General features: G+C 39.7%; 1 protein-coding gene across 1 annotated transcript in view; it reads right to left on the reverse strand.

Annotated features, from left to right (window-relative positions):
- Positions 1-18172, reverse strand: part of LOC127620085 (atrial natriuretic peptide receptor 1-like) — a 179887-nt gene extending 161715 nt beyond the window's left edge. The window contains exons 1-2 of the mRNA XM_052093181.1: positions 17940-18172; positions 15800-16576 (exon numbers count right to left, since the gene is read on the reverse strand). Of these exons, the coding sequence (XP_051949141.1) occupies positions 15800-16547 (748 nt within the window). The 5' untranslated portion in view covers positions 16548-16576; positions 17940-18172. The remainder of the gene's footprint in view (positions 1-15799; positions 16577-17939) is intronic.
- Between the last annotated feature and the right edge of the window lie 5654 nt (positions 18173-23826).

Here is a 23826-nt window from a genome sequence, read left to right on the forward strand (position 1 = left end):
GAGTGTTGGCACCAGGATGCACTGGGGGAAGATGAGCCGGTGGAGGGAGTGTGATTCTCTGGACAATGTTCTGATGGGAAACCCTGCATCCGGACATTCATGAGGATGTCAATTTGTCAAGTTCCACCTACCTATACATTGTAGCAGACCAGGAAAATAATTTCATTGCAATCGTAGTCCCTGATGGAAGAGGCCTTTTTCAGCAGGATAATGCACCCTGCCACACTGCACACATTGTTCAGGAATGCTTGTGGAACATGAAGAGTATTCAAGGTGTTGCCCCGGCCTCCAAATTCCTCAGATCTTAATCTGATTGAGCATCTGTGGGATGTGCTGGACCAACAAGTCAGATCCACGGTGGCTCCACCTCGCAACTTACAGGACTTGAAGGCTCTTCTGCTAATGTCTTGGAGCCAGATATCACAGGACACCTTCAGGAGTCTTGTAGAGTCCATGCCATGGTGGGTAAGCATTGTTTTGGCAGCACACAGAGGACCAACATGTAACATATGCTTATGGACCAGATATCAGAAGCTAGGATTTGGCTTTGGAGAGTGTAGAACATGGGGTGAATAACTCACAGAGTCCTCAGTTCAGTTTTGAAGGTAAGTATATTTTAAATGAGTTGCTTCTTATAGTTTCTTTTTTCTTTTCTTTTCTTTTATTTCAGAGAAAGCAATGAAAACAAACTTAAAACAATATAAAACATAAGACAAACACACATGCAGCACAGCAGCGTGCGTCTCTCTCTCTCTCTCTCTCTCGAACTGGTGCCTCCGGCTCCCCTTTATCTTACTCTCCCGATGATCATCTAATTCAGTGCCGACCGTGCATCATCACAGCACGGCCATGCCCTCCTCCCCGTCACGAGTATGAATGAACTTCCTGTTCAATTTCAATAAATGTTTACATGTTTTCTTCTTTCAATCAACTGAATCACCTTCAAACATTAACTCTTTGTAACATAAATCTCACAGTTCACTTCAGATCCACACATTGTGTGAAACACATTCAACATATGAACAGTATATCACAATAATAATAATACAAAATATATAATACAATTCAATGTTCTCAGTTAATTAAATATTTATAATAAACTCAAGGTTCAAAACTCTGGTTAGCTGATTCACTCTGGTGCAAGAATGGTTAAATGAATCCATTTCAATATGATTCTTCTTTTTTGTTTGTTTGTTTGTTTGTTTGTTTGTTTGTTTGTTAAAAGAATCAACTCAATAACTCAGTATCAAATATTTGACTCAGTAGGCTCAATACATCAGTTCAATTCAGTGAATGCAGTTCTGTGAATCAATTCAAGGGTAATCGACTCTTGCGAATGAATCAGTTCAATGAATAAGTTCTCGTGGAGTTCAATGTTCAAAGTAAAACAAATAAAATTTTCCTACCACTCTGTTGAACACATAAGTGATTCAGTTCACAGGCTATGGAATCGTTTGTTTGGCACAGCGTGTTCAAACACCATTTGATACTCAAGAGGATATTCAGTGCAAGAACAAGATCACATCTAATAGTGTTGAAGCACAGAAGTTGTCACAGCCAGTTAAACATACACACAAGGGAAACATAATTTTTTTTTTAAACGGCCTTGCATAACACAAAGCCAAAAGGTTCATTAATCATCTCTTCATTTAAGACCAAATTATAACCACATATTATCAACTCATAATACAACAATATTCAGTTTTGCAGATCAAACACTTCAAATTCTTTGCAACATACTGTACATGTATCTGAATTCTGTATCCTTTAACTTTTACTATAAAATCATGTGTTCTCGCTCACTGTCGCTGTATATTTATTCTTTTAGCTCAATATTGTGTTAAATAGATGCTGACATACATACAATGCCTAACTCCAGCACATGTTTCATTAGCATTACGTGTGAAGCATGGCCACACACGTGTTGGTGATACATTACCTAATTAAAACAATCGACATCAATCCATCTCAAATTCCTTATTTTCTATTGTTAGATTCATATATTTGAAGATCTCACTCACCAAGGATTATTTATAAGATCGCACACACTCGTGGTGCATGGAGTCCGGCTTTCATAATGGCGAATTCCACCGTAATACCAAGTCATCCTTGTATATTTTTTGCGTCGGGAATCCTTGATTAGGGGTGTCACCATCTTGTATCACTTTTCAGCAGTATCGTTGATTTACAGTACTGATGATTGCGCTGACACTTTCAATGGAGAAAAGTTTCTCTCAACACTTCAATACAATTTGGAATCAATTTGAAATCTAATATAGTGAACACTTACAGTCAAGCATATGGAAACTCAGTTTCTCCAGATTAATCCTTCACTGTAATTGAGATCAGGTGCTCATTCACGGTCTCTAAAGTGGGAGGGGAATTCAAGCCAGGCTTAATGACTGCACTCCTCTGGCAAAAAAGAGTGTTTCACCTAGCGCGATGTGAGAACATGGTGCGGGGGCAGAGCTAAATCTAATTTCATCTACACTCTCGTTTCATATTTGATGACATTAATTTCAAAGTCACTGTCATTGGTTATCAAAATTAGTTCTGATAATGTAAATTGAAAAATATTAAAATTGTCATTAATTCTAGTGCTATTGTTCATTTTTCCCTTTTTTCCAGTTTAATTTAGTTTACTCCCTATAGTTACCTGTGTTACAAACAGCATATTAGGCAGGTCATAAGGTTTTGGCTCATCAGAGTGTATATACATTTCCATCAGCCATCATTCCAACACCTTATCCTTGAGTAATCATCCTTAATTGATCATTTAGTACTAGAAAATCACTTGCCATTATATCAAACACAGTTGAAAGCTATTTAGTTTGTTAACTGAAGCTTAACATTGCCTTTGTGTTTGTTTTTGAGTTGCCACAGTATGCAATAGTTTGACAAGATTTCATACAAATGTGTCCACTACAGTCTTCAAAGACAAAGGACAACTGGCTCTAACAAGGACAGAAAGAGATGTGGAAGACCAGATGTACAAATAAACAGAGGATAAGTACATCAGAGTCTCTAGTTTGAGAAATAGACGCCTCACATGTCCTCAGCTAACAGCTTCATTGAATTCTACCCAGAGGCGTTTCCAGCATTGAAGGACATCCGGGGCTTAGACAATTTTATTTTCACACTAGCAAATCTGTAGTCCAAAGCTGGTGAGAGGGTATTCTTTGAGTTTTGCTCTGGCTGGGCCTGTTTCTACAGTTCCTAAATCTTCCACTCTAGTATATCCTCGACTAACTCATCCTCTCTCCTCCCTGAATCATCTGTGATGCAAAAGAACAGATACAGCACATAACTTATTGCAAATCAGCTTCAAACAACTAATTCATCAAGTGTTACATATGTCAATTTGTGGACCAATACCATTGAAGAAAATGTATTGGGAAGAGCAGATCAGTGGGATTGCCCTAATATCTATCATGATTCTTGAATTTTCATGGACATTACCATAAAGTCATCACAAAAGAGTTATATTATAGTGAGTAAAGTGAGGTAAAAAAATACTGAATATAAATAATTTATATTTTTTGACATAAATAGTCAAAATGATGTATAAGATCCTAAGTTAAAGCAATACATGAATAACTTTAGTCTAAGTTCATTGACACACCATGGCATCGAACTCTATATAATTCTCATCATCTCTATGAGAATAATTAATCTGTCAAAATCCTTTCATTAGGATCATTGGGATAAACAATGTTTCACTTTTAACTTTCTCTAAAGTAAAGTGACTGATTAATTGTTACCAGTTTCCATGCCTGATTCTGGAACAGCTGCTGCTCCTCAGTCTGTTGCTCATCTTTGCTACCCTCTACAAAACCATTTAATCAAATCAAAGTGTATATTTCCTACAAACTAATATCACAAAACAAGTCACACATACATTTTATGCTAATGCTTATTGGTTATCCTTAGCGAAAACAACACCTGATAAACAAGAAAAGTACACTCCAAACGGGACTCGAACCGCGGTCTCCGGCGTGAGATGCAGATGCGCTAACGAGGAGCTACCAAGATGCATCAGTCTATACACGGAGGCTACAACATGTAATGGCAGTCGGTAGTGGACCTCATGAGGTGGGTGAAAGCCAGCTAGATGATGATCTTTAGACTTTAAGGACAAAAACAAATGTGAATTCTTACCCACTGACTTCTTTCGGAAAAATCCCTAAAGCCTCATTTGCTTATTTTTTGCTGTCTTTCCTGCGAACTGCTGTTAACTCGCCACTAAGTAACGTTAGTTGATGTCAACGACTGTGCAAGCTCCTCCCCTACCTGCTGCATATTCAACAGAGAGGAAGAAACGGAGTCGCCCATAGGCTACCGACAGCAAAGGAACTTATTCTATAGGGTAGATCATGCCTATGTCTATTTTTACAGGCTGTATGCAGTATGTGCAAAGCCAAAGCACAATGAAATAAGGCAACTTATGATTTCGGGGGTTTTAATAGGCTTTTGTCCGGTTTCATATTTGTCAGTCAACTTTTCAAAATACATTCGGGGCTACACTCAAAACATTCGGGGCTGAAGCCCCGGCAAAATCGGCTGCCGCCGCCTCTGATTCTACCTGCTCAACACCAGTTTCATGTACAACAGTAAAGGGAATACTCAGGGGTGCAGGTCTTATGGGAAGAATTGCAAAGAAAAAGACACATTTGAAACAGAAAATCAAAAAGAAAAGTTAGAGTGGGCAAAGAAACACAGACATTGGACAAAAGATAATTGGAAAAGAGTGTTATGGATCTTAACCCCATTGAGCTTTTGTGGGATCAGCTAGACTGTAAGGTGTGCGAGAAGTACACGAGAAGACAAGGGCTACAGGAAGTGAAAATGTCACCTGAGTATCTGGACAAACTAACACCTGCAAAATGTGTCTTATCAGTGTTCTGATTTTTTGATAAGAACACATTGAAGTAGTTTAAGATGTTCAGAAAAAGAAAATCTTTTGTATGTAATAGTAATTTTTCAGTTTTTAATGTCCTGATTATACATTGTGATCAATTGAATGTCACTTTGGTGAATAAAAGTACCAATTTATCTCCATAAGAGCAAAATCAGAACATTATTCCAAACTTTTGGCTGCCAGTGTATATATGTTCTGTATAAATTTATGACAGAACCATCTCTGAGATTGCTCATGCAATGCACTACAGGGAAAGGTGAACAGCTCCATCTACATCTATCAGTCTCCACCTGTCTCTCAGCCTTTTACCCTCTTTCTTATGAGGAGATGACATGGACTCTTATTGAATTTACGGCCCTCTGCAGTCTGTTGCTTCATGATGAGATCATTTTATATTTCAAGCAAATATAACAAATCAAAAATAAATTGAAAGCAATTCTTGCACAAGGAGTGTTTACACAGACTTTTTTATGAGGCACCAAGGTGGCATAAATCCAATCCAATAAGTGGTCCTAACAATATATTAATTGGAAATACTAAACAAACAAATAAACAACAAATACTGATTATTAATACTGAATGTAAATTTACAAAGCAGTTTTGCACATGATTTTAAAACCTGCGTCTTATTTACAACCCGTCTTATTGATGTAGTTTAACCAACAAAATCAGCACTGAAATTGTGCTGCATCTTGAGTATTTCAATTGTCATTGTCAATCCTTTCGATGCAATCACACCTCCTTTCTATGTAAATTAGGCTTATTATACTGTAGATTGTGCTTCATTCACAAAAAAATGCTGGGTGAAATTTAGATCATGCTATTACTGCTGGATGAATGCAGGTGGTAAAATAATTGTATTTTAAAAGATGTTATACTAACGATCAAATCAGCAGTAAATAATCAAATAATGATCAAATTATTTAAAATAGCATTATAACATGACATATACCATGTATCAAAACGCAGATTATGCAGATCAGGCAACAGAGCAAATGAGCCCACAAAATGCTGTACTCAATTTGGATCTTTCAAGCTGATTCTGAGCCCTGTATTGTCATCTGTTTGGGAACTGGACTACACTGGTCATGCTCTGTTTTTGATTCACTAAAAAGAACCTACTCATAAGAGTCATCCGTTTGGGAACTGGACTACACTGGTCATACTGTGTTTTTTGATTCACTAAAAAGAACTGGCTCATAAGAGTAATCCGTTTGGGAACTGGACTACACTGGTCATGCTGTGTGTTTTTGATTCACTAAAAAAGAACTGACTCATAAGAGTCATCCGTTGGTGAATCAGACCACACTAGTTGCACTAGTATGTTCCACGCTGTCAATAGCACTGCAGCAGCATATAGAACAAGTTACTATAGTAGAGTGTTTTGTCCGCATTGGCAGAAGAATGCACATTCAAGACCCGCATCTCATCACAAAAATAATTTTATTACGTTATTTTTTTTATAGAACTGGTTCTGAATAAGCCAATCCAACTTTCCCCTGGTATGTGGAGTCAACAGTGAGCAATTCTCTCTAAATTATAATTATTTCGTCCACAAAACTACCCCTCCCATCAATTTTCTCTCTCTCTCTCTTTATTTCTCTTTAATTGTCACATCGTCAATTTTCAAAGGTTTTATTACCTGTATTAACGTTTATGAGATGTTGAATTGTTTTGTTTTTCATACCCTTGAAATAGGGGCACAGGGACGAGGTAGAGTGCTCTTGAGTCTCTTCTGAGTTAATCGTATCCAGAGCTGTGCTTCGGTGAACTAATTTTTCTGCCACAGGCACAGATAAGCTCAGCAGGGTTCTGTGTCCTCACCTATGCTAGTCCTGTGGCAGCTCTCAGACAAACCTCTGAGTAATACATTTGCACTTAATAAAAGTCTTTATAGTTATAAACCTGTCAGTCACATTCCTCTTAAGCAGTTGAGTGTTATGTTTCTCTTTTTTGTTATCTAAGAATGGGTTGCTATAGGATAATGTACATATTGTTCAACCAGTGAAATCTCCAATATATGCAAGATAATATACAATACACAATAGAATACAGTACGGCAGAAGTTAACTGATTTACGAAGTTGTTTACTTGCTAACTGCTTGGATATATTTTCTTTTAATCATGTTGTGGCTAATATTGGTTGTCATTCTCTTTTGAATTGGAAATTTATCGGGGACTTCCGGTATGCCTCGTGGTGAATAGACGTGGTTGGAAGTCGCTCCGTGAACACTCATTCGTTTTCTTTTCAGCAGTGTCATTTATCTTGTCATATATTTACCAAATAATCGATTTTATGATACATTAATAAAGAAGAATGCCAAAACCAGGAAAATCAGGGCGAAACATTGTTGAAATGCTGACTGACAAGGGGAGCGAGCAGGCAGCTAAGGCTAATGCTACCACTTCATTACAGGTGGAGGAAGAGATCACGCCAGCTTCCTTGAAGGACTTAATTACATCCACCATCCGATCAGAAATCTCTTCACTACGGTCTGAATTTTTGTCTGAAATTCGCTCTGCCGTTTCCACATTACAAACGACCCTGTCATCGCAAGCTCAAAAGATCGGGGACATTGAAGAGGCACTTAACGACTCAGATGGCCGGTTAACAGCAGTGGAGAAGCTGTGCAGCACGCTGCAAACAGAAAATACCAGCCTCAAACTCAAGCTGGACGATTTGGAGAACCGGTCGCGGAGGCAGAATTTAAGGATTATTGGAATACCAGAGGGTTCGGAGGGCCAAAGTCCGGTTGCTTTCATGGCCTCATTCTTTACTGAACTGTTTGGTGACGGCGCCTTTATGCGCCCTTTGGAAATTGATCGAGCTCATCGAGTCGGCCAAAAATCTCAACAAAACTCTTTTCCAAGACATATGCTGGTCCGACTCCACCATTACCAAACCAAAGAACTCATACTGAAACTGAGTCGCGAGCTGGGCTCTTTGGAGTTTAATGGTGTGGTTGTTCGGACATGTCTGCTGAGGTGGCAAGACGCCGTGCTGAATTCAAAGACGTGAAGACAGCACTTCGCAATGCTGGCATCACCTACGGAATGTTGCATCCCGCCAGACTCCGCGTCGATTTCCAAGGTCAGCGTCATATATTCCAGACTCCGCAGGCAGCGATGGACTTTGTTAGTACGGTCACTAAGACCGTATCCGGCAAGGTTTGAGTGACGGACTTGTTTTAAATCTATAAAGAGTTTGCCACCCTTCTTAAAGTGAGTAAGCGTGCTTTAAATTTGTGTTACTGAAAAGGGAGGTAACGTTAGCCCACACACAATCCTGACCACTCTATAAGTCTATAAAAAATAATAATAATTCCTGCTCCATAAGTTCAGCGTAACAAAGTTGGATGCCATACATCATACTGCTGAGAGAATAAACTCTATACTTTACTCATGTTCACGGAGCACTGCCGAAAGGGCAGCTAAAGTTGCAAGAACTAGTTAACTACTTCTTTTTTTACCTGACTGTTACGTTCCTTTCAGTTAGGTTTGTTAATTTTAGATATGTTAGATCCTATGTCAGCTCTGGACACAAAGGGGGAATAGTTTTTTTCTTTTTGTATATTTATTTCGTGCACCTTCAACCATCTCTTATTTGGCAGCCTCTTTTGCCATGCTCTACTCTTAAAATCATTATTTTTTTCCCCTAACATTATTAAAGCTAATGTTTGTTAATAATGCTTAATACACTTCAGGGGAGGGGGGGCAGGGTTAAATTAATTAGTTGGAATGTAAGGGGATTAAACAATCGAGTGAAAAGTATAAAAGTTTTTTCCAATTTAATAAAGTTGAAGGGCAATATATGCTTTTTGCAGGAAACCCATCTTAAGAACTCCAGTCATAAAAGCTTGATGAGGTCATGGGTGGGACAGGTGTTCCACTCGGGATTTAATTGTAAAGCTAGAGGCACAGCCATTTTAATTAACATGAATACCCCATTTAATCCTTCTAAAGTTATTTCAGACCCCAATGGTAGATATGTGATCGTTTCAGGCACTCTTTATGATAATCAAGTTGTTTTAGTAAGTGTTTATGCCCCTAACTGGGATAATCCAGACTTTTTTGTAAAACTTTTCTCTAAATTCCCTGACCTGAATACTTACCAACTGATTATGGGAGGTGACCTTAATTGTGTCTTGAATACTGCTTTAGATAGGTCTTCTCCCAAACCAGCTTCCTTGTCCCAATCTTCTAGAACAATTAACTCATTTTTGGAGTGGTACGGTATAACTGATATATGGCGTCATTTGAATCCTTCTTCTAAAACGTTCTCATTTTTTTCTCCAGTTCACCATACTTACTCACAGTATAGATTATTTTATCATTGACAGCAAACTTACTCCTTTAGTAAAGTCTTCCTCTTATGATAGTATAGTCATCTCTGATCACGCTCCAGTAATTCTCGAACTGGCCCTCCCTGGTGGTTCTATAATTTCTCGCTTTTGGAGAATGAACGTGTTACTCTTGTCAGATGGTCGCTTTGTTGAGTTTATCTCCGAAAAGATCAGTACTTTTCTTGAGGTTAACTCTACGGAAGGGGTTTCTGTATCTCTTCTCTGGGACACGCTCAAAGCTTATTTGCGTGGAGAAATAATTTCTCGTTCTGCTTATATCAAAAAGATGCGAGATAAAAAGCTCTGTGAACTCTCTAGACAGATTGGCCAGTTGGACCAGAAATATGCACAACGTCCAACCCCATTACTACATAAGGAAAGGGCTTTTTTGCTATCTGAATATAATCTTCTTTCCACTAGCTATGCTGAACACCTTCTACTTAAGTCACGACACCGATAGTATGAGTTTGGTGATAAACCGAGTAAAGCACTTGCATTACAGCTTAGACTACAAACTGCAAAAAGTTTTATTGCTCAAGTCCAAACCACATCAGGGAATAGTATATCTGTCACGGTATTTAATCCTATGTCTCTTCCTTGTCTCGTGCCTTGTTCTTAGTGTGTGTTGTGTGGGTGCGTGAATGTGTGGGCGTGTTGTTTGTACCATGATTAGCGCTCTGCCGCAATCACTCCTCTCACCAGCTGTTACTCATTCCCATTCCCTTTAAATTCTCACCACTCTCTCATCTCCTTGTCAGATCGTTGTTTGTGATGTCCGGTGTTGTTCGCTCTTCAGAGTTCCAGTCCAGTTCTCTCGTTGTCCCTGTTTCGTGTCCTGTTTGCTGTTACCCGGATTCGCCGTGTCTGTTCAACACTTCTCTTCACTCTTCTCACCACGATCATCTGACCATTGGAGACTCTGTGCCACTAGACCATCACCCCGGACTTTTCCCCTATCTTCTCAATTTGACTGTCAATAAACTAATTGTCAACTTGCAACTTGCTTCCTAGCTTCATTACGTCACAGAACGATCTGACCTCCCCAGAACAACGCTCAGGTGGTCAGACGCAGCTGAGGCTGCGCTTGCCAAACTGAAAGGTTGCTTTGTTTCAGCCCCCATCCTGATAACCCCTGATCCATCACGCCAGTTCGTGGTGGAGGTCGATGCATCAGAGGTGGGGGTAGGCTAGTGCTATCCCAGCTGCTCTCCTTCAGACGACAAGATACACCCTTGCGCTGCTTTTTTCTCATCGCTTGTCCTCGGCCGAACGTAATTATGACATTGGTAACAGAGAGTTGTTGGCAGTCAAGTTAGCTTTGGAGGAATGGCGCCACTGGTTGGAGGGTTCGGGGTACCTTTTATCGCCTGGACCGATCACAAGAATTTGGAATATATTCGCGACAGCTAAAAGATTAAACTCCAGGCAGGCTCGGTGGGCTCTTTTTTCGGTCGCTTTGATTTTACTCTCGCATCGCTCGGGTTCCAAGAACATCAAACCCGATTCTTTATCACGTATTTTTGATCACTCCAACGCTCGCCTACTCCTCGAAAGTGCATTTTACCAGAGACTCTATTCATCTCTACACTCACATGGGAGATCGAATCGAAGGTCAAGACGGCCTTAGAAGGGTAACGCTCGCTCGGTGCCCACCGAACCGCTTGTTTGTGCCGGAGGGGTTACGGTCCAGCTGCTATTCAGTGGGGACATTGTTCTAATGTGGCTTGTCATCCAGGAGTTAATCGAACTAAGTTTTTAGTCAAGCAACGCATTCTGGTGGCCTTTGATGGTTCGTGGACGCTCACAGTTTTGTTTTGGCTTGCTCAGTCTGCGCCACTGGTAAGAGTTCCAATCGACCCCCAGACGGGTTACTTCAACCGCTGCCGGTGCCATCGAGACCCTGGTCCCATATCGCTCTAGATTTTATCACCGCCTCCCACCCTCACAGGGACACACGGTAGTTTTAACCGTGGTGGACCGGTTCTCGGCGACGCCCACTTCATTCCCTTGCCCAAATTACCCTCTGCCAAGGAGACAGCGGTGATTGTCATTGACCACGCCTTTCGCTACATGGCCTCCCGACAGATGTGGTCTCTGACAGAGGACCCCAATTTGTGTCCAAATTTTGGCGAGAATTTTGTAAATTACTGGGAGCGACTGTTAGTCTGTCCTCAGGGTTTCATCCCCAGAGCAATGGTCAATCTGAGCGAGCCAACCAGGATCTGGAGAGAACGCTACGATGTTTGGTATCCAAGAATCCTTCCTCATGGAGTCAGCAACTGTCTTTTGTTGAGTACGCCCACAACACGCTACCAGTATCATCCACGGGCCTATCTCCGCTTGAGTGTAGTGTAGGTTACCAGCCACCTATTTTTCCTAGTCTGGAACTGAGTCGTGTCCCTCCGGCCACGCTCGGTCCAGAGGTGTCACCGCGACTTGGACTAGGGCCCGGAGACTCTACTCCAAGTGGGGTCACGCACCAAGGCCAAAGCTGATCGCCACCGGTCTAGGCCTCCCGTGATACGCCGTTGGTCAAAAAGTGTGGCTTTCTACTAAGAACATTCCTCTACGCTCCGTGATCTAATAAACTTGCACCTAAATTTATTGGCCCGCTCGCTGTCACCAAGATCGTTAGTCCGGTGGCAGTCCGCCTCAACCTTCCTCCAGCTGCATAGGAGAATTCACCCCGTATTTCATGTATCCAAAATAAAACCCGCCTTTTATTCCCGCGATTAACTCGCCGGTTCCGTTCCCCCGCCGACTGTAGACGGGAACCTACTTATTCGGTCAACCGTATTCTGGACTCAAGACGGAGGGGACGCTGGATTTCAGTACCTGGTGGACTGGGAAGGTTACGGTCCGGAGGAGAGAGGTTGGGTACCGCCAGAGACATTCTGGATCACTCCCTTATCGATGACTACAATCGGCAGGTAGGGAGCCTGGGAACGCCAGGAGGCTGCCTTAGGGGAGGGGTACTGTCACGGTATTTAATCCTATGTCTCTTCCTTGTCTCGTGCCTTGTTCTTAGTGTGTGTTGTGTGGGTGCGTGAATGTGTGGGCGTGTTGTTTGTACCATGATTAGCTTCTGCCGCAATCACTCCTCTCACCAGCTGTTACTCATTCCCATTCCCTTTAAATTCTCACCACTCTCTCATCTCCTTGTCAGATCGTTGTTTGTGATGTCCGGTGTTGTTCGCTCTTCAGAGTTCCAGTCCAGTTCTCTCGTTGTCCCTGTTTCAGTGTCCTGTTTGCTGTTACCCGGATTCAGCCGTGTCTGTTCAACACTTCTCTTCACTCTTCTCACCACGCATCATCTGACCATTGGAGACTCTAGCCCACTAGACCATCACCCCGACTTTTCCCTATCTTCTCAATTTGACTGTCAATAAACTAATTGTCAACTTGCAACTTGCTTCCTAGCTTCATTACGTCACAATATCAGACCCGCTTTTCCGAAATTTTTTGTTACATACATCTATCAACATATGTTATTCTTTGTTATTCTATTATATTTAAAAACACCATTATTGTAGGTTTGTTTTGTTGTTTTTTTTTTTTGGCAAAACAGCACCGAATCATTAAACTCTGGTGACTTTGAGAGAAGCATTTTATTATTATTATTATTATTATTATTATTATTGTCTTGAGTATGTATAGCATTTATGTAACAATTGGCTAAAGCATGTCTAAAAGATGCTATTTAGACAAGTGTCACAAATTAACTTTTTCTATTAAGGGGCAACGTTTGCCACCTGGTGTTGTTTTAGGGGCATTATTAACCATTATGAAGGAATTGTTAGAGCATATTTTTTTCTAACCATACAAAATATGACAATAGGACGTCATTGTGTTACATCAAATATTTCAAATTAATCAATTCCTTAAAAAACATGTTCAACCTGAATAATCAGGTTACCTATACATTTAAATGAACATCAAATAATTTCATGTGATACGTATATACTAGGTCTAGAATAAAAAAAATAGATATCCGTTGTTACAAATAAGAAATAGAAATCATAAGTCGCATTTTTTTTTTATTAGTTTGCCCCCACATTTTCAATTTGGGGGTCATTTTTTGTCATATTCAGGGGCATTTTTGCCCTGAGCCCTTGATAATTTCAAACCCTGGTTCAGACCAAATGCATTCCTGTGCTAAAAAGCAAGATGCAGTGCAATAAAGCAGAACGCAGGTGTCTCGAGCTGTGTTTTTAACAGTTGAAGTTCACATTAATCTAGCGCATGTTTATATGAAAAACAATTGAAAGGAGGACATGGAGGAAATGTTGTCAGTACTTTATAGAAAACAAAAATTTACTCAAACACATACCTATAAACAGTAAATCCAGAGGCACTGATAATTTTGGAGTGGTCTCTTCATTTTTTCCAGAGCTGTATATATACAGTATATACTGTAAGTAATTAGAACTATTTTTTTAACCGCCCCACAGATTTAATATTAGCAAACTATAGTTTTGACAAGTCTTTTAGGACATCTACTTTGTGCATGACAAGAGTTTTTTTTTCCAACAATTGTTTACAGACAGATGCTTTCACTTTTAATTGACTACCGGTATATATATCAACTACAGTGGGTCAGAACTTTACATACACAAAGTTAACTGTGCCTTTAAGCAGCTTTGAAAATTTCTGAAAATTATGTCAAAACTTTAGGCAATTAGACAATTAGCTTCTGATAGGAGGTGTACTGAATTGGAGGTGGACCTGTGAATGTATTTTAAGGCCTACCTTCAAACTCAGTGCCTCTTTGCTTGACATCATGGGAAAGTCAATAGAAATCAGCCAAGACCTCAGAAATAAAATTGTGGACCTCCACAAGTCTAGTTCATTCTTGGGAGCAATTTCCAAACACCTCAAGTTACAACGTTCATCTGTACAAATAATAGTATGCAAGTATAAACACCATGCGACCACACAGCCATCATACCGCTCAGGAAGGAGACACATTCTGTCTCCTAGAAATGAACGTATGTGGTGCAACAAATGCAAATCAATCCCAGAACAACAGCAAAGGACCTTGTGAAGATGCTGGAGAAAACAGGTACATAAGTATCTATATCCACACTAAAATGAGTCCTATATTGACATAACCTGAAAGGCTGCTCTGCAAGGAAGAAGCCACTGCTCCCAAACTGCCATAAAAAGACAGACTAGAGTTTGCAAATGCACATGGGGACAAAGATCTTGCTTTTATGAGAAATGCCCTCAGGTCTGATGAAACGGTTTGGCCATAATGACTATCGTTATGTTTGGTGGAAAAAGGGTGAGGCATGCAAGCCGAAGAACACCATCCAACCATGAAGCATAGGGGTGGCAGCATCATGTTGTGGGGGTGCTTTGCTGCAGGAGGGACTGGTGCACTTCACAAAATAGATGACATCATGAGGAAGAAAAATTAAGTGGATATATTGAAGCAACATCTCAACACATCAGCCAGAAAGTTAAAGCTTGGTCACAAATGGGTCTTCCAAATGCATAATGATACCAACCATACCTCTAAATTGTGGCAAAATGGCTTAAGAACAATAAAGTCAAGATATTGGAGAGGCCATCACAAAGCCCTGACCTCAAGCCAATAGAAAATGTGTGGGCAGAACTGAAAAAGCATATACAAACAAGGAGGCCTAAAAACCTGACTCAATTACACCAGTTCTGTCTGGAGGAATGGGCCAGAATTCCAGCAACTTGTAGTAAGAAGCTTGTGGAAGACTACCCAAAAGGCTTGACCCAAGTTAAACAATTTAAAGGCAATGCTACCAAATACTAACAAAGTGTATGTAAACTTCTGATCCACTGGGAATGTGATTAAAGAAATAAAAGCTAAAATAAATAATTCTCTCTACCATTAATCTGACATTTCACATTCTTAAAATAAAGTTCCAGTTAGTGATCCTAACTGATGTAAGACATGGAATTTTGGACCCCAGTTGGAAAACCCCATTTCTAGATAATAAAATTTGCTTGCTTACTGAATATTCAGTTATTATGCAATAAAATATTTACAGGTAATTGCACTTCAGCTCTCTTTGACACAAATTATACAAATTTCAGAGCAAAACAACACAATAAATGCTGCAAATGGCATCACAATGTTTGAGAAAAGATGCAGCAAATTAAGTTGTTTTGGACCGCATTAATAATAATAATAATAATAATAAAGTGCTGCAAAATCTGAAATGTATATTTTTTTCAATTCAACTTTTCACTCAAATTGTTATACTGATAATATAATTTGAAATATGTTTTTTTTTTATTTCTAAATAGAAGTATTTTGAGAGCACATGACTATTTAAGAAAAAGAGAAGGTGACACCCAGAGAGTGGGATGTGCTAAATGACAGCAGGATATAGCAGCAAAAACAACAGTGAGGTTCCTCACTAAACCTATGAATATGTCAAGTCATGAAAAAATTGTGAATGAGCTTTTTCAGGGAGGGATCTGACAAATCTGACATTTTACACCAGCCTTCAATTCCCAATTGAAATCCCATGACCAACCCACCATGTGTCACACTTACTGCGAGCTTTCTGGCTGACATGCTGGAGAAGTACTCCATACTGGACTGGTTCGTCATCCTCATTAAACACCAAGTCATCTACCGTGATGTTGTCATTGCGCAACTCTGTGTAGGGCCCCTCCACGGCAAAGTAGCATGGCCGGTCATCATTCTTATTATCACTAAACATGAGCATGGCGTGTTTGTGCCAGCCGAAATGCTGGTGCATCCTCACCACAAACTCGCCCAGTTTCTTGTGCGTGGGGCCGATGTTGGTGATGGATGAGTACAGATTAAAGCCCAGAGCCCTCGCCCCAGCCGTGATCATCGGAACGTCCCAGTGCGTGGTGAAACGAGCAACAGGTGAAGACGAGTAGTCACAACCGGGTCCAAAGAAAGCCCAGGGGTTGCATGAGAACTTAAGGTCCACGGCCATGAGAGGAGCTACTGAATCTGAGCAAAATCCTTCCTTGTCCTCGCTGCTGTTGAACACCACCTGTAGATGGTAACCAGGCAGAAGGTTGGGGTCAGAGTTTACCCTATTCAGAGCCCAGAGCAAGGAAGGGCCCACCCGGGGCCAAGCCCAGGGGTACTCTGTGTTGTGTAAAGGTAGGATGACAGCCAGGGTGATGTTCTGTTGAGGAATATGGGGACTGAGAGACAGAGGTTGCTTCTTATGGAGAGGCTCAAGTTCAACTACTCCAAAGGACACACCGCTCAGCAGAACTAGAAGAGTGAGCCTCAATGGCCCCATCCAGAATTCTTTCATTCTCAAAACCAATGGGATGGACTAAGAATCTAGAAACATCAAGAGAGAGAGACACTTGAGAAACGTTTGATATCATGAATGTAAGCTTAATTCTCTTAATCCTGATAAGGCCCACACTGTAATTCTACACTACAAGTTGTACATCCACATGACAGTGTATGATTTTCCTAATCTAATATTTTCATGAATAATTCTAGCAACATTTGATATTTCAATAAATGTGGAAACACTGTGTTGAAAACACTAAATGTCCAAATTAGCCACAAAAACATTCAAATAAAAATCAGTTCCTCAATAAAGAAATGAAAAAACAAGACAAAGCTAGATAAAGACTGTAAAATTAACCTATTAGATGATTTAAACATTACAAGTATTATGCGTTAAACTGGGAAAACATATAGGTCTATACTTCATTGTTTAAGATTTTACATAGCAAAATAAGTTTAATTCATTAGAGGCCATTCTAACTGGATGTGATATAGATCTTAAAGGAATAGCTAGCAATACAAGTTAAGCTCAATCGACTGCATTTGTGCATAATGTTGATAACCACAAAAAATAATTTAGACTTGTCCATCCAAAGCGACGCATGGGGCCAATTCTTTTTAGATTTTAAAGGCAGAAACGTGAAGCTTTTAATTTGATAAAAGCGGTTACATTAATTCTTCTGTTAAACCTCATGTATTATTTGAGCTGCAAAGTTGTTTAAATCGTAATTTTTAAGGTAATTTTAGGATCTATTGACATTACATCATCATTGCAACGAAGTTGTAAAATATGCTATAATTTTACACAGAAAAGAACGCGATTTTATTGCACTAAAATCCTGTTAACATGCATATTGATTATATTCCTTTAAAAAAGCTAGACGTAACGCAATGCATAGGCAGAACGCAGGTGTCTCTAGACAAGCTTTCAAAAGTTGACTTATTTTGAGTTTGTGTTTGTTTTTTCCTGACACGGCTTCTAAAATCCGCAGCGATCGAGATGCTGAAATAACCTTTGGATGCGGCACAACTGTCAAAGACCCTTGCGCGTGCTGACATAAGAATACGATTGAAAAGCAATGACGCGTTTTCAACCGCGTTCAAACAGGATGCGTTCTTGCGTTCAAAAACAACAATACGAAGCGTGAAGGAATGAAACAACGTAGGGACGTTTTTTTTTTTTTTTTTTTACAAGATTAACTATTTTAAACTTGACACTTCTTAAAAACACTGTGAGACACACATGACGCAACTTCCCAAGACATCCGTCTAAAGCATGTCTACATTAACACTTCACAGACGGAGAGATGTCCGGAGTGAACGCGCTGCAACCTTTCAACATTATATAAAACACTCCAATAGGCATCACTTTAACAATAAGAAAATACATAAACTTTAATTTTACCAAAGATGAGGACGTCATCTGGAGTCATGTTCCCTTGTAAATATCTGCCGTTGCTCTTATAATCCGCTTCTCGTGAAGGTGGCGGCAAAACTCTTATTCCCTCAGAGAAAACAGACGCGTTGACTATCGCAGTTCAAAGCGACGCATTCAATTTACAGCAGTGAAACTTTCGTCTGTCGATCCTCTTAATGGAAGCCAACATGAGCTCTCTCTCTCTCTCTCTCTCTCTCTCTCTCTCTCTCTCTCTCTGTCTCTCTCTCTCTCTCTCTGTGTGTGTGTGTGTGTGTGTGTGTGTGTGTGCAGAGGAAGCTGGAAATCGCAAAGAGGAAATCTTCTCCTTAGAGAAGATTGAATTTCTAGGAAACTTTGTTAATGAGTGTTGAGGCTTCTGTTGTTAAATATTGTCCAGCATTGTCCTCCCCTCCCTGTTGTTTTCCCGACCAGAGAAGATAAGCAAATTCCAGCTGACATGGATTTCATTCACTATGCGCGATTTCAAGACATTCAAGTGAAATCTAAGTAAAATAAGCGCTCACATTTGCATCCTCAAAAAAACAATAAGATCCAATGTTCAGCTTTATTTATTAAACACTAAGTTTTGAACTCTACAGGTACACATAGGGCATACATTCACCCTCATCCACTGAGTGTTAGGTCCAGTCAGTGCTATGTTGAGCTCAAGGTGTGAGGAGGAGAGAGAGAGTTTGGAGAATATGGTATTATTATCCTGTTATGTCATGAGAACCCCTAATAGATAGATAGATAGATAGATAGATAGATAGATAGATAGATAGATAGATAGATAGATAGATGGACGGACGGACGGACGGACGGACGGACGGACGGACGGACGGACGGACGGACGGACGGACGGACATAGATCAATGGATGATGGATGGAGATGCAGTAGATGTACGTACGGGCAGACAGATAGACAGACAGATAGATAGACGGATGGACTGATTGATTGACGGATGGACAGATGGATGGATAGATGGAGATACAATAGACAGACAGATGGACAGGCAGACAGACAGATTGACTGACAGACAGAAGGACTGACTGACTGATAATAGTTAGAGATGGATTGATGGTTGGATGGAGAGTAGATATATAGATAGACAGACAGACAGACAGATGGATGGAAAGATAAATAGATAGAATTATTTTGGGTACTAACTTGGTGCTTGACACTTTTGTTGTAGCAAAAAACTCAATGTGCCCCTCACAGCATGAATGGCCACTTTATCATTGTGCAACAATAACTTGCATGGGAATACACAGGAAAAACGACTCTGTGGAGAGATGATAGGGTTAGGACTTGCCTTGTTGTCCCTGACACTGTGTGAGTGTTTGTTGTTAGGTGAGGTGGGGTCCTTTTCGACCTCCGGCATTTTAATCGCATGTCTGTCTTCCTCTTCATTGTTCCAGCTTTTTCTCCAGCTTCCTCCCAATTAAAACATTCTATTTTTGTTGAGTCCATTACACTTTTATTGGCTTCTGCTTATGGGGAGATATACTGTAGCAAGAACAAATCATATCTTGACAATATTCAGTATAAACAAATCTCCATGTTTATGTATTTACTTTGAAATGGCTTCGAAAGGCTTTTATTTCTTTATTTATTTTTACAGTTTTTCTCAATCGATTTGGCACATTAACTGAAACAAACTTATAATTGTCAAAACTCTAGGTACAATCCTCACATCACATGGTACATTCAGCACACCACTCTATGTGACCTACAAAAGATTATTACTCAATCAAAAGAATTAACCCATGTTTCAAATGTAAACAAATCCATCAATGAATAAATCATTGCCATCAAAACTAAAGATTCCTTTATCATTGTTTAGACCAAGACAGTCAAAATGCAAAGACATCTTGTCAAATGACAGTGTACACTGAACATGTGATAGTTACCCACAATGTAATATTGTCCAATTGCAAACATTGTACATGTAGGCAGCTGAATAGTATTGACGTCAAAAAGTCATGGCACACACTATACTTTCAATAAAACATTTATTCAAACATTTCTCATCATTGTATGTACACACTTTACAGCCAACCGAAAATACGTAAAGAAAGCTTGTACAGAAAACATATACACAACAGCAAAATTCAGGAACTACAATATGTGCAAGAAGAAAGAAAATCTGCTGCAAGTTCATCAACATCATGGGTCTTCCATTCTCTCCTCTCTGTCTGGCCACAACATTTCATCTACATCACACCTGATATCCTCCCTTGCTATGTAACGAGGGAAAAATCTTTTGGCATGACATAGCCACCCCCAACAACAATCTGCTGTAATATCCTCACAACCAGCATCCATTGCACCCGGTAAGCACAACTGGTCATGAGGACGGTGATCATAGACCTTCCATTTTCCAAAAAATAACTCCTCAATGGGATTTAGGAATGGGTAGTATGGTGGGAGAAACTCCATCAAAAAACATGGGTGGGAAACAAACCATTCTCTGACTGTATTTGAACAATGGAAAAGTACGTTGTCCCAAACTATAACATACATTGGCAAATCATTTCTTACCAACCTCCTCTCATTCTCAGGAATGAGATCCCTGTAAAGAGTTTCCAGGTAATTGAGGAGACGTTGTGTGTTATAGGGCCCAGTGATGGGAATGTGGCTGAGAACACCTTTCCCACATATGGCAGCGCACATTGTAATGTTCCCTCGACGCTGGCCTGGCACATCAACAGTGGCTCAGAGACCAATAATATTATGGCCACGTCTCCTGACTTTGGTCAAGTTGAATCCAGCCACATACAACATACACAAAAATGTGTCGGGATTAATGAGCCTCCAGCTTCATCACTCTCTATAAAAGATATATAAAGGAAATAATTTACAGTAGATATTGTAAATCATGCAGTTACACATATCCCACATTATGAAACATATTCTGCATATACAGGTTGTACTTGTCATGTTCACTGTTGTCTTTTGTTTTGTGCTTTTATGTTGAAGTTTAGTTTAGCTCCTGTTTCCTGTTTTGGTTTTTGTAGTCCTTTGTAGTTTCTTTTATTACCTTGTCTTGTTTCACTGTTCCCTCTTGTTTACCATTTGCGTCACTTTTTGCATTCCTTAGTTTTCACTTTTGTCCCTTATGTAACTCCATAGTCTCTTTGTTAGCGTTCGTGTTTTCTGTCATTGCTTTCACCTGTCCCTTGTTAACTTGCCACTTGCCTCTGTTTCTTCCCTCGTTATCTTGTTTGGTGTTCTGTTTGTTCATTGGCCCCTTAGTTCTATGTTCATGTATATATATCCTGGTTTTTGGTTTAGTCCCTGTCTTTCGTTGATTGTATGTGCCGTTGCATGTGTTCTCTCTATGCGTGTTTACTCCAGGTTTCCCAGCCCTCCGTGGATGTTCTGTCTCCTCGTGTTCAGTGTTATGTTAGTTAGTGTCTGAGTTTGCTTTTCCCCTCGTGGACTGTTTATTTGCTCCAGTGTTTGTTTGTTTTGGTACTGTAATAAAGCTGCATTTGGATCCGCACACCCTTCTGCCTTTCCCTTATTCTCCAATCATTACAGTACTTGTCAATACTGAAAGACAAGGAGATTACAGCACTGTGTATTGTACAATGATGAATTCTTACCTGTACATACGTTGCTTTAAATTGTGAGGAAACTGAATTGTTCCCTACCTAGCCTAAGTCTGACATCTGACAACTATTACAACAATACCACAACGATACAACTACGATGTATCTAATATAAGTGTGACAGGTTATTGTGATTGTTGGTTGTTCTATTTAGCATGTAGGGATTTACACAATGGACATGTGTATAATTGCATTTTAGAGTAATTTCATTCAATAGCAAATGAATGCAAACTATTTTGATCTGCAAGGCTCACTCAATGCATTTTGTGCCAAAGCAATTATAAATGACTTTAGTCATGTGAACAAATGACCTAATGTCCATATAGTTAGTCATATATTTGGACAAAATGTAATAGTCATTCAACAATTGTGCCAAAGCGATTGAGGAAAAAAAGTAATCAGAGGAAGAATCATTTCAACCGAACTTGTAAATGTTGTAGCAAAAATATTGAAAGCAAAATACTGTAACATAAATGTCCACTCCATTTTCACTAATAAACACAAGGAAGATTGATATTTTTTATAGTCATTTACATGAAACAATATAACAGTACATAGTAGTAAATAACAATAAATATCTACATATGCCTTTACTAAAACATTTTACTAAATCAAAAATACAATGTAGGGTCTCAAGTGAACATTTCTCAGTGAATTAATAATTTAATCAGAGTTCTGAATTGATGAATTGAAATGGACAATTTGAACAAATTCATGTACATGAATTTATCTTATCAACTCTAACACCATTTTTGCTACTGAGGTTTAAATCAGAGACACTGTTGAAACATGTTCTAACGCTCTCATCCTCAGGAGTTGTAAAACAAGACAGGATTGTAAAACTAGTGTAATGAAATACTCTTCAGAAAAAAAAAGGGATAGTTAATCTAAAAATTATAATTCTCCTATCATTTTACGCTGTCTCAAACTCATTTGACTTTCTTCTGCGGAACACAAACAAAGATGTTTTGAAGGTCCAAAATGTAAGTCCTTATACTTGTCTATGCACACGTCCTGATTGGAACACAGTAGGCTTTAGTACAATGATACTTTGTTGCACGCAATTGCCTTCTCTCAATCCCTGTATCATTATACATAAAAAAGATATTGGATTTTCATCAATATTTTGGGGACATTTTAAAAGTATCCCAAAAAACCTAAACCTGTGACTCTATCATTTTAACTCACACCTATATTTCACGGCGTGAAACCCGTGAACCTGGCAACACTGTATCCGAGCACGTAAAAGTGTGTGAACGAGCGAAGGAGACTGCGGATGTGAAGATTTGTAGTGAATAAGGTGTAACGTGTAGGTGCTGGACAGAATGACCCAGGAGCAGAGGTAAAAGTTACAAAAATATTTATTAATAAAATCAGTAATGTGCCACCACGCAGAGTAGAGAGTAGTGTGTTCGTCAGTGGAGTGTGTGCATCGTGGAATTCAGAAAGAGCTTGGCTGAATCCTAAGTGGAGAGAGATATCCCGCAGACTATATGAGCAACAGCAGACGTGTAGATCCCCAGCACGCGGGCATAGAGTAGAATTCCTTTGCGGATTGCCAGGCTGAACTGGAAGACGAACCATAACCCAAACAACACGGACAAACCAACTGAGTGACAAGAAAGGACCAGCTAGACAAGGACAGTGAGGTTAGAAGTCAATTTAGCATAATCTGGCAAAGAAACAGAGAAACATTAGGGCATATGTAGGGAGTGCAATCAGAACAGGTGTTGCTCGACAAGCAATCAGTGGCATGATCAGTGCCTCCCAGAGAACAATGAACATTCCCATGGAAAAGCTGATCATGCCAGTCGAGCACGCCTGCAAAACAGGAGTGAGAGAAAATGGCAAAACAAACAAAACAAACCTGTGGATTTACAGAACCGAGACATAAATACTTTGGTCTGTTTCTCACCCAAAGTGATTGTATCGCTTTAGAAGACATGGATTAAAAAAAAATGTATTGTATGGAATACATTTTATTTTATTGTGCATTTATGTCCTTTTTGGAGCTTGAAAGTTTTGGACTTACATTGTATGGGCTAAAACACCTTATTTGGTCCTTAGTTTTGTATTGCTAGCAAAATTACTGTGAATGTTCTATATATTGTCCATCACCTTTACTTCTGCTGCCTTTGTTCTGTTCTTCATTTGGCCTTCTCCCACAGTGTCTCATCTTGCGCTGTACTCAGCAGTCACAACTTCCAGATCAATACAGCGCAGGGAGGACCTCGGCTGCTGGCTTCCCGTATGTACAGCG

This window comes from Xyrauchen texanus, chromosome 26 (genome assembly GCF_025860055.1).
Source record: "Xyrauchen texanus isolate HMW12.3.18 chromosome 26, RBS_HiC_50CHRs, whole genome shotgun sequence".
Taxonomy (NCBI): Eukaryota; Metazoa; Chordata; class Actinopteri; order Cypriniformes; family Catostomidae; genus Xyrauchen; species Xyrauchen texanus.